At 37.1% G+C, this 12811-nt stretch overlaps 1 protein-coding gene across 1 annotated transcript in view; it reads left to right on the forward strand.

Annotated features, from left to right (window-relative positions):
• Positions 1–12331, forward strand: part of stk26 (serine/threonine protein kinase 26) — a 28745-nt gene extending 16414 nt beyond the window's left edge. Inside the window, exons 6-11 of the mRNA XM_065287550.1 lie at positions 1537–1722; positions 1841–1986; positions 5290–5380; positions 5476–5538; positions 6023–6162; positions 10613–12331. Coding sequence (XP_065143622.1) covers positions 1537–1722; positions 1841–1986; positions 5290–5380; positions 5476–5538; positions 6023–6162; positions 10613–10628 — 642 coding nt within the window. The 3' untranslated portion in view covers positions 10629–12331. The remainder of the gene's footprint in view (positions 1–1536; positions 1723–1840; positions 1987–5289; positions 5381–5475; positions 5539–6022; positions 6163–10612) is intronic.
• Positions 12332–12811: the final 480 nt, after the last annotated feature.

Raw genomic sequence — 12811 nt, forward strand, 5'->3', positions numbered from 1 at the left:
TACAGAAAAGACTATGCAGTATTATCTTTTCTGATTACTTTATTCAGTTTCTGTACTCTACCTGAAACCTGAAAACATGAACAGCACTTTTTATTTCATTTGTATGTTTGTTCTGTTGGATTTATTTGTCAGGGTTCCCATGGGTCCTTGAAATCCTTAAAAGTTTGTAAATCTGGGGGAAATAATTCAAGGCCCTGGGAAGTTTTTGAAAATGTACATGCATAGATGCAGGTCATTGAAAGTGCTTGAATCTATTTTATGCAAGAAGTTTTCTGGAAAAAAAATCCATATTATTCCCTGTGTAGTGTAGGATAATATCATAAAAATTCTAGACTTTTTAAGCACACATGCTAAACTGTTCCCTTTAAATGCTTATATCTTCTGTATGTGAATGTTGATTCATACCAAAATGCTTTTTTGCATAGTTGTGATTGACACATGAAAACGTCTTGGGTTACGTATGTAACTGTTGTTCACTGAGAAGGGAACGAGACGCTGCGTCTCCCTTGCCATACTTCCTGCGTCCCTGTAACGCCGTCTTTGGCAATATTTCAGATAGCGATATACTTCCTGGCTCCTGCCTCACCCTGTCTTTGTCGTTAAGCCTCACCATTGGTTGAATTTGATATACACATTCAGACGCACTTACCCCTTGTAAGGGAACCCTAAAGTGTCACCACAGTGACGCAGCGCGAGTTCCCTCGAAAGGGAAATGTAACAATGTATCTTAAAAGGTAACACGATGTAACCTTGCTCTCACTTAAAATGTGTCCCCATATTTAGTCCTTGAATTTGAGGGTATCGGACCTGGAAAGTCCTTGAAAGGTCCCTGAATTTGAAGCTATTGCTCATCATTTGATAATTTTTTATTTTTTGACCATTTACTTGGTCTTAAACAATATTTGACATTTATACGAGATAGGCTGGTAGTTATTTATAAAGGTTACATGGGTGAAAAACACTTTACTGGGTTAGCATTAATCATGATAATGCCAACCATTTAGTACATTCAACAGGGAAGTTTTTTAAAATAAAAATATAATGCAACATAAAATTAAAACTCACCTGCTTGAACCCACCTGAACAGTGTTTGTTGTCTTTGTTATTCCCTTAAGTCTAAGGTATTTCTGTAAAGTATTTATTTCTCGTTCACATGAATTTGTGGATTCAGAGCCACACCATTTCTACTCGCTGCATATTGTTGTCTCTATGAAAGTTCCTTATTGACTTCTTTTTTAGTTCTGACTTTGTACCAAAGTACCAGTAGAGATGTATGTGCTTTTTGAAAATTAAAAAATTGTATGGCATTACAAAGGCAAGGAGAGACTTGGTATGATATTTAAAATAAATGTGATCAGCTGATAGAAAGTCACACACCGCTGGGAAGGCATGAAGGCGAGTAAATAATGTAGAAGAATAGTAAAATAATAAAATTTTGGCTTAACTATTCCTTACTTTTTTTTGCTGTATTCACATACTGATCATGCTGAGCTCAGCACGGGTTTGGTCTTATGAACATGTTTATTTTGGTTCTAGGCTGATATTTGGTCTCTTGGGATTACTGCGATTGAGCTGGCCAAGGGTGAACCCCCCAACTCCGACATGCACCCCATGAAAGTTCTCTTCCATATCCCAAAGAACACACCACCCACCCTCAACGGAGACTTCTCCAAGATCTTTAAAGAGTTTGTGGACTCCTGTCTTAACAAGGACCCTACGTTTGTAAGCACAAATAAACATTTTTTCCTCTTTCTGTAGCAGAGAAATGGCAAAAAACATAATTGAATGTGATTGTAAAGCGATAAACTTATTAAAATGTTATATCATCTACATTTCTTAGAGGCCAACGGCAAAAGAACTCTTGAAGCACAAGTTCATCGGTAAACATGCCAAGAAGACATCCTACCTCACCGAGCTGATTGACAGGTTAAAGCGCTGGAAAGCTGAAGGCCACAGTGATGAAGAGTCCGACTCTGACTCTGACTCGTGAGATTTTATTATCATTTACCCCTTTCTATGCCTTTCTATGTTCTTCAGAACCAGAATGGAGAAGTTTTGAAAAATATCCTGCTAGTTCTTGTCCTTAATTTGCCAACTTACTTTGCCTTTATTATCAAGCTTCAGTAAGACGTAGACGCTTAATAAAATAGAATCCATTATTTAATAAAAATCCAGACCTTGATGGAGAGTTGTAAAAACAAGAACATATTCCTAAAAAAATTATTTGGGTTCTGAGGAGTAAGCAATCTTAAATGACCAGGTGGTATACTTTTAAGGAAAAATCTGTCCAATGCAGCACTGTTTACAAAAAAGAAAAAATAATAAAATGCATACATGATTTGGTCAAAAATAAAGGCGTTCAATCATTGAAACAGCAGATAAAACAACAGATTTTGAAATCAAGGAATAATTCACCAAAATATGAAAATTCTCACATAATTTAAAGGAGTAGTCCACTTTAAAGATGGGGTCCATTGACTTTTTATAGTAGGAAAAAAATACTGGGCCCCATCTATAAAGTGGACTACTCCTTTAAAGTTGAACACAAACAAAAAATTTTATTAAAAAGCTGTCATCTTATAGCGAAGCTCCAAAATGCACTAACAAATGACTCTTGTGGGTTAAAGCATTAGTCCATTTTCTTAAAAAAATCCAGATAATTTACTCACCACCATGTCATCCAAAATATTTATGTCTTTCTTTGTTCAGTCGAGAAGAAATAATGTTTTCTGAGGAAAACATAATTTTCAACATTTTCATTTTAATGGACTTTAATGGACCCCAACACGTAACAGTTTTAATGCAGTTTCGACTGAGTTTCATAGGACTCTAAATGATCCCAAACGAGGCAAAAGGGTCTTATCTAGTGAAACGATTGTAAGTTTTGACAAGAAAAATAAAAAAAAATGCACTTTTAAACCACAATTTCTTGTCTATATAAGAAAATAACAACAGCCATTTAATGGTTGGCATTTTAATATAAAATGTTTCTTTCTGTTTGAGGTGGAAAGTCATATATCTCACATATTGTCATATTTGGTTGAACTCTATGCTTTAACTTGATTTGTTGTTCAGCCCTATGTTCTATAAAAATACTTAGAATCGTTTACAACACATAATATCACTTCACAGTCTAGGACTTCATTATTTAGTTATCAGTTTTGAGCTCTGAGACATCTAAACATCAAAAGCTTCATGTTTGGCAAATGGCTGTCAATATTTAATGATACAGTTACTTTAATCACCCTCTTTTCACACCCTGATTCTCATAACTGAAATGTTGAATCTTTCTGAGAAGTCATTTGAATTGTTTTTATTGCCTGTTGTAAATTTGTAAAAAAGTCCTAACAATAGGCAATATCTCTTTACAGAGTATGGTCTTAGGTCAAAGAATATGTTGCGATGGGAAGTCTTAATTGTGTAGCTAAAAGTGTTGTTCAACCAAAAATGTTCAGCATTTGTCATTGGCCTCTTTCACACAGTAATTTTGGTAAATTATCATAAATTTACCAGAATTACATGACCAGTAGATACTAGGCCTGCTTGATTACGGCCAAAACAAAATTAATTATCACAATTACTGACTGGGGAAAAAACATGCATTTATTTAACCTTTGTATTAACCTCTTGGCCCAAACCATGAAAATACCTACTTTCACTAAAAGGGCTGTTTTTACTAAACCATTTAGAGTATAAGCATAACTGTGGTATCATTAGATAAAAGACACTTTGAGCTTCATTTTCCAGGTTTCAAAATTTTAAGCTAAAAATTTAAAAAGTTAGAGAGGCTGAAGTACATTGTAATACTTTTTTGCATAACATCTTTTTTAACACTAAAAATCTTAATGATAAATATGTGTGTGAAACCTAGAAATGCAATGATACCAAAGCCACAAGTCCAAAGAAGTTGTATTTCACGTTTAAAATCAATAGGCCCAAAAATGAGGTTCTTGCAAGAGATTTTGTAAGACTAGTGCCTTTTCTAAGTGCCGGTCAGCTCCAAAATAAAAGTCTTTTGTTTACATGCATACACGTTCATTCTTATTATTGTTTATCCTTATATAAGCGTATAAAATGCCGTTCCACACCAGGAAATAAAACGTCACACAAAGATCGTTGGATTCGTTATCTAATTGGCTATCAATATTTTCCATGAAGTCATTGGCGGAACGAGCGAGTATTTGACAGCGCTGTTTGGATATTATGTATTATACTCCCGCCTACTTTTAGAAACAATGTTTGACCGCGGGTTTGAACGCGAGTGTAATCTCATATACAAGTGTTAGGACGTAAATAGTCCTCAGATTGTATATTATATTTTATTACGAGACGTTTTTGCATGTTGTCATCTAGACTTCTGTAACATAATACTATATTTATGATGCTAGAGCATGTGTATCTCAAAACTGAGACCATACACTGATGCTAAACCCGTAGACTTTTTAAACGATGCATAATAATGTTAACATTATTCATGTTGGTAGATAGTAAGCTTTATAGATATTGTTAGTAGCGTAAAAAAAAAACTGACGTCTTTCCGCCCCCGAGCTAGTGCGCATTGAGAGGTTAAGTAAGTGTTACAATAGGCTTCATGTGTCAAAGCAGTATTGCCTTACAAACACATCGGTCCCGCAATGACATTCTGTCTTTTTACAGTACCAGTAAGATATGATATCATTCACACATCAGTACCAAAATACAGGTAAACTCGTTGTGAATACGGAAGTTACCTCTAAACTGCCACGCAGCGAGCCCAGTGTTGTATTTTTAAACAATGGCGGGTAATGACTTTATATCCACGGCCCGTATTTGGTTATTTTCACTTCTGTTGCAAACGCTGACAGACGTGCAGTTGCTTGTGACCAAACATTGCATTGGGGGTGACTTCAAATGGAACTGAACTGGGGAAGAGTCGCAACCTGCGTCTTGAACAGCCATAAAGTTTACACATAGCCTTCACAGAGAGTTGGGCAAATCGGCAAATAGTAATCTTTACCAGTAGAGTAATCTTCTACCAAAGAGACAGTATGTTTTTAAGTGGACTTTTTCTATGGAAGTTTCTCTCTCACACTTAAAGGCCAATTCACACTGATCCAAACGAAAATAAAAAAAGTTTGTTGGGTCAGTATAAAAAAACGCTGTAAATGAGAATGTTGGAGTTGGTTGTTGTTGGATCAGCGTGAATTGGTGTGTCTGTCTGCTGTTTGATCAAGTAATTGTCAACAATAAAGACTTGTGTTTCTATCCAGGGTCTAATAAATGACATGTTTATGGTTTTATGTATCATAGGGAGTCCAGCAGTAAGGACAGTGACTCATCTCCTCCATGGTCATTTACCACTGTTCGTAAGAAGCCAAACAAAGGGCAGTCCAATGGAATTGTGAGTTTTGTTTGACATTGTTTGTACAAACAGAGATTTATTGGCACTGTGTAAGCCCTAATCGGTTCCTGTGTATCTCACTCATCTTCCTTCAGGATCAAGATGTTACGAAGAAATCAGCCAGTTTAACCACAGTGATGGCTCCTGTGTTTTCTGAGGTAGAGCTTGTTTTTTTTAATGTCCAGATACAATATTACAAATATTACAACATCTTTTCAAAGGGTTTAAATGATACATTGATTTTCCTTGATCTTTTGAGATAAAGTGATTGATGCTACTGTACTGTTAAAATGTATAGGGTGGTAAAATGTCGTTTAATTTAAGGATGTGTCATTTTAAAAAACTTTGTCCTTTCGGTATGCACTGTTGGCATTTGTTAAAGGCACAGTAGATTATTACTTTGGGATAAAACAAAGTTATGATTTTGTTGAATCTTTGCACAGTTATGATTATGGCACACAAAAAAAATGATATTTTAAATCAATCCTGTGGAAAAGATATTACACTTATATTAGCTTTGTGCTAAATAGAAATGTTAATGTAATATTTATCTAGTGTTTCGGGGCCTTATATATGTGTTAATTTTATATTAAGTGGTCTATCAATATCAATATTTCATGTTTATGTATTGATTTATTAAAGCTGAAAGCAGAACACAGGGATGCAGACCGCCTGATAAAAGGAGTCATCGAGGAGCTGGAGAAGAGCCTGCATATGGCTGAAGACCTCTGCCCGGGAGTCACTGACAAAATGATCGGACACATCCTGGAGAGAGTGCAGAGGTCAGACACATAGGACACTTTACACATAAAAGCTAGACTTCAGTGTCCCATACCTTTTTTAAACCATAAGTGTTGTTATGAGAACTATTAGTTGTATAAACTATCATATTGACATAAATATTTAAAATATGTATATATGATATAAATATTTTAAATGTGCTTAATCAGATTAAACACCTTGCACAAGTTTTTCCCAATCCTTGTCCTCGAGTACCCCTTACCAGAAAGTTTTAGATGTCTCCTTATTTAAAACACCTGATTTAACTCATGAGCTTGTTAGTGAGACATGATAACCATTGAGGTACTTGGGGACCAGGATTGGGAAGCACTGCCTTAAAGGATTAGTCAATTTTCTTTAAAAAATCCAAATAATTTACTCACCACCATGTCATCCAAAATGTTGATGTCTTTCTTTGTTCCGTCAAAAATAAATTATGTTTTTGAGGAAAACATTCCAGGTTTTTCTCATTTTAATGGACCCCAACACTTAAACAGTTTAAAAGGACTCTAAAGGATCCCAAACGAGGCATAAGGGTCTTATCTAGCGAAACGATTTTAATTTTTGGCAAGAAAAAAAATGCACTTTTAATCCAGAACTTGTCTTCTTCCTCTGGCTATGTGACGAGCCAGCGCGACCCCACGTAATTACGTAGTGACGTAGAAAGGTCACGTGTTACATATATGAAACGCACATTTTCTGCCCATTTTAAACCATAGACTGTAAAAAAGATGGACGACGCCTGTTCGCTCTCTTCCATTAGTGAAAAGTGAAGCCGCCAGTGTCCCGATATGGCGCTGACATCTTGGGTCCTGAGTCTGCGCAGTAGCGATTTCGGGACCAGTCATGCGCAGTAGTGAGCAGGAAGTAAAGCCGCGAATTCAAGACCCTGCCCTCGCTCTCGCAGAATGCGCATATCACACGATATCACAGCTGTCAATCATGACGTGACACCACCGTTTTTGTATCATTAAATAACTAACTACACACAAACCTATTTTAAATACAAACATTTGAATGTACATCAGCGTGATAAAAACTACAATAAATGACAGAAACCTGCTTCGGAAAAAAGATAATTGAAGTGTAATTAAATTTTTTAGTTGGTCTCAAGTCCCATTGAATAACATGGGGAGGCGGGGTTTATGACCTATACTGGGACCAGTCACTGGGGGGCGATCGAGACGTTTTGGCTTCACTTTTCAGGGCTTGTGCGGCACGCTTGTTTTAAACAATAAACTGACACAAAGACATTTATTAGTCTCATTCCACATACAACAACGTCGAAACGGTCCTCTTTTTCCACACTTGTAAACACTGGGGCGTAGTTTCGCCTTCATTATCCTTGATTTCTTGACGTGATGATGTATTGCGTGAGGTCACGCTGGCACATCACAGGACCGGAGGAAGACGAGAAGTTGTGGTTTAAAAGTGCATATTTTTAATTGTTTCGCTAGATAAGACCCTTATGCCTTGTTTGAGATTGTTTACAGTGCTTTGAAACTGCAATTTGAAACTGCATTAAAACTGTTAAGTGTTGGGGTCCATTAAAGTCCATTAAAATGAGAAAAAAATCCTGGAATGTTTTCCTCAAAAAACATAATTTCTTCTCGACTGAACAAAGAAGGACATCAACATTTTGGATGACATGGTGGTGAGTAAATTATCTGGATTTTTTTAAGAAAAGTGACTAATCCTTTAAGCCCCAGGATACACTGCACGATTTTTGGCTTGCCCAGACGAAAGAAACAATCGTCGAGATTTCTGTGATCGTGGCTCTTCAACGGTGGTCCTATGTCGTAAAATGAGAGAGGTTTAAAGACGCACATTTTCCCGGTGTTACATCCAAAGCTATCCTATGATAGTTTTCTGACAATGTCAGAAATTCAGCATAATAAGACCTGTATACCTTGTTTACCACTAGTGCAAGGTGTTGACGTTGCGCTAACGTGTGACGCAGCCGTCGAAACCTCCGTCTCATCATAGTACAGTCTATGTCGCACAGTGTGATAAGGTGCTTATAGGAGTGCAAAAATCATGCCATGTATTCTGGGCTTTAGGCTATGTTTACATAGAACATACATTTAAACACAAACTTTGCTGTTACACGTGGCATCCACACTACTTGAGAGTTTTCGATCCTTGAAAATGGAGACGTTTGTCAATGCTCCTGTTTTAGTTTTAAAACCCTGGGGTTTGAGCTGCAGTGTAGACAGCCCTAAATGGACATGATTGATTTTATTATATGCATATACAACCTGTTGTGAAATGTAAATTTCCCATGTTTAGAAGTGTTCTGCTGTCTATGTGTTGGTGCAAATGTCTTGTGGGCAAAGACAGAGTGTGTATTACTAAGAAAAAACTAAATAAATGCACAGATGGAGTGACCAGAACGGCGTCTGAAAGCAGGGCACCATCTTTAATGTCACACAGGTGTGGCCGCCCACATTGGGTCTTCTGAATCATTGTGTATTTTTCCCTGATTCATTAAGCCCCTATCATAAGACACTTGCTCTATAAATGACAATGGCCAGCTGCGATGACGTAAATAGTAGTATAAAGACAGAATTGCGAAATTGGCTTTGCAGATGTTATTGTCCTATATATATTGTTTTATAAAACTGCAGCTCCCTACATGTGCAAGAGGTTAGCAGTCGACTTTTTTTTATCACTTCTATGCTCATGCCCGGTATGCATGAATGGTCATTTGACATGCATTTTTGGTTGTGTACAATGTGGACTGAGATCTTTTTGGTGGGGCTGCAAGATAAATTGCATGTGATTTTCATGCGCATCTCATCATTAAAGGGATAGTTCGGCTTGATTAACTCACCCCCAAGCAGTCAGAGATGCATAAGTTCCTCTTATTTCAGATGAACACATTTTCTTTTATCTTAGAAAATGTTTTAGACCTTTCGGTTAATCAAATGTAAAGTTACAGGGTCCACGTCTTCCAAGTTAAAAAAATGTGTATCTTTCGTTTACCAAATCTTTTCGTTTTCGTAAATCCAAATGGCTCCAGGGTAACGCTGCCATCTTATGCCGAGTTCAGACTGCATGATCTAGTCGGGTCACCTGTGGTTTCACACTGCGTGATTATCTGGGGTAGCGTTCAGTCGCTGCTGTTTCAGACTGCATGATGGATTGGCGACAGGGGTTTCCATACCGCATGACTTTACGGAATCGCCGATAACTTTGTCCCGGTCTGCAAACTACGTCTCACAACCAAACACACGCGAGAAGTGACACAAAGGAAACAATGCAAGGTCACACGTGCAAGACCGGAGTTCTCACGTGAGACTGGGATTATTATTAAAATGGTAGCTCGCAAGAAGCTTACCATACAAATTGCATGTTCGCTCACTTGCAGCAGAAAGAAGAAGAAATAAAGATTATGAAGGAGGAAATGTTTTAAGAGACTCCTCCCCGAACTTCCAGCTGCCCTGTATGTCGCTCTCTCATTGGCTGTAGGTTATTGTCAGTCAAAACACATTTCACACGCCATGATTTTGAATCGCCAACCGGTTCAGATATTTAGCATGCCAAATATCTCACTGGTGGCGATTCTCTCAGATCACGTCTTTGATTATTCACACTGTGTGATAGTCACTTGCGTGCACGAGCATCGATTTGCCTGTGATTTGGGGCATTTGTCTAAAATCAGGGCTAAAATTGTGCAGTCTGAACTCTGCATAAGTCGCGTCTGCATTCAAGATGAGAGCGTACGCAGTTTATGGAGGCTACTTTGCCGCTGCTCTGTGCCCCCGCCCTCCAAATTTGTCATACGTCACTAAGAAAAGTGCGTACACTACGCTAATACTCTCTCCTGAATACAGAGGAGTCTAAGATGGCGGCGCTACCAGAAGCTAGTTATTTTCATTTATAAAGTTTTAAATTTGGATATTTCTACAACAAAACCATTTGGATTACCCTCAGAAGACCTTTGTTTATCATTGTGAAGCTGTTTGGATTTATTTTGTGAAGGATGAATGAACATTTGTTGGAGGACATGGACCCCGTAACTTTACATTTGATTAACTGAAACATCTAAAACATTTTCTAAAATATCTGAAAATGTGTTTGTCTGATGGACATATGCATCTCAGACAGCTTTGTGGCTCAGTAAATCATGAGTTTAATATAATTTTTGTCCGAACTATCCCTTCTATACCCATTTATTATTGTAGGTGATACGTCTACGATAACGAATGCGAAATTGCCCCAATTGTCAGTGAGCTACGGCTTTGTGAAGTAAATGCCGCTCCATCTGAAAGCATACTTTTTTTGTTTTGAGTTAAACAGGCAATGAAATGCTGATATACACACAACATAACCACAAATGAGATGTCATTTTTCCTGTTGGGAGTCATTTTAAATGGCTTAATGTCAGATGTGTCAACTTGTACAGATGTTTTTACCGGTTCCTCTGATCTTCTGTATCTCTCTCCATAGGTTCTCTGTGAGTTAGTGCAGTGCCGCATGGGGTCACTCATAAGAAGACACCCAGGAGGAAGGACATTACAGGGCATCAGGTTTCCTAATGTCAGGCCCTCCTCATCACTGCACCTTATCACACTTAAACACACTCAAACACATGTACAGAGGAAGGAGGGCCTTGGAGTTGCACACTATCTTAAAACCAAAAGGTTTATGTCTCCCAAAGAATGACTATGCATAGTGTGCTTAAATGTATTTATATAATTTTGCCATGTGCTTTTAAATTTCTTCAGCTGGTGCCCAAGGATGTGTGTGTGTGTGTTGTGTTACTGTTATTTTACTTCATATTTTATTTTGAAAGACACAATGTTGTTACTGAATATGTAGATCTGCGCACAGCATTAGGCAAATCTATTGGCTATTCACACACACACACACACACACACACACACACACACACACACACACACACACACACACGTATATATATCTCAATCCATCACTTTTATTTTACCATTTAAACTTCAATCAGTAATATTTATGTGTGGGAGATTTAGTAAAGTTGTTTTGTTTGTCTTGGTTTGGGATTTCTTTATTATGCTCTACACACTGTTACCTGTAGCATCACATAACTGCTGTATTGGAGTGACAAGCATATCATATCGGTCAAAAACCAAATAGAAATACCTCAGTTTAGATGAAGCAATCATTTACAAGAAAACACAGCTTGTGCTTAGTTTAGATCAAGTTAAGTTTTATTTTAAACTGCTGGGAAATAAGAGGAGTTTTGCTGTGCAAAAGCTGCCTCCGCATCTGATTCGTAACAATGGGAATTATTTTTAATTGGCAAGGTCATTTGTTTGGTTATTTCTAGATCTTTTATATATAAATAAATATACATAAATGATACATTGCTGTTAGGATAAAATTATCAGCCTTTGTCGCTAAATATTTTGCCCTTCATTTCTCAGTCATGCCCACTTTTACAGTTTTATATACATACATGAATAGAGTTACTGTACTTTTGAAGGAAATATGCACTTGCACACACTTAGTAAATGTTTTTTTTTTTTTTTTTAAATCCAGAGCTGTTTTTCTTTACAGACATTCCATTTCCTTTGAGTAGATCTCAAGGGAGCTCAAGGTACCCCGGGGGCAAAATATCTACACACAAAAGCAATTGAGCAGCCCAAAATGATTTCAAGGTCACCGTAATATAGACGCACACAATTCAGGCACTATAAAAATGTTTTCTATGTTTTCTAGTTTCCTATGATGAGGGATTTTTTTGCCAAGCTGTAATGAAACATGTAAGTGTGCCATCACTGGTATGGTGGTGATTTCATACATGCTCCTGTTGGCTGGGAGAGATGATGCCAACGTTACATAACATCCCATTGTGCCTAAAATTCACTTCTATATGTATATGTGATGTCCTGATCTTCTCAAACAGCTTTAAAACAAATGTTTCACACACGTTGCCAGACTGCTGGAAGATTTTAGACCAATAAAGGTGTTTAGTTGAAGATTTTTATATTTCTTTATAGGTATGTAGATGCAGAAGCTAGGTTTTGTAAATTTCTTCATCAGAGCTTTTGTAAAGTAACGTTGCCGCACAGAATCTTTCAAGGCTGTATCATATATATATATATATGCTGTTTTTCTTTCTTGTTTGACTTCAACTGTTACAGATTAGTTTTTGTTTGGTGTGGCAAATAAAGATGTAAATTATGACCTCTGAATGCGACTTTACTTTTCCACCAATATCAAGTTTTAAATGCATTTTTTTAAATGTAGTTTATTTAATTACGGAAGGAGTGTGGTCATGCACAGTAATCCAATCAATCAGTATGAATGGGTTTCTATATATGGCCGCCCTGTGACCGTTTTGTTTCCCAATCACCTTACTCTCTGCTGGTACATCTATCCCAATTAAAGATGGGTTCAGGTTAATATTTCGAGCTCAGAGCCCTTCCCTTGGACAGCAGTATGCTTTCTCATTGTTACCCTATTGATTACATGTTAATGCAAACTTGTGAAAGTTAGACTTTGCACACTGTGGTCTATTTATAATTTCTACAATTTCGCTCTCCAGGATGTAAAATATAGTTCAGCAGTTAACTGCACCCATGTTAAAAGATGGTCCTCAACCCAGTCAGAAATCCTAAATGAATATACCGAAATTGCTGATGGAATTTCTTAGATATTTTGCAG

The sequence above is a fragment of the Paramisgurnus dabryanus genome, chromosome 18, assembly GCF_030506205.2.
Source record: "Paramisgurnus dabryanus chromosome 18, PD_genome_1.1, whole genome shotgun sequence".
Taxonomy (NCBI): domain Eukaryota; kingdom Metazoa; phylum Chordata; class Actinopteri; order Cypriniformes; family Cobitidae; genus Paramisgurnus; species Paramisgurnus dabryanus.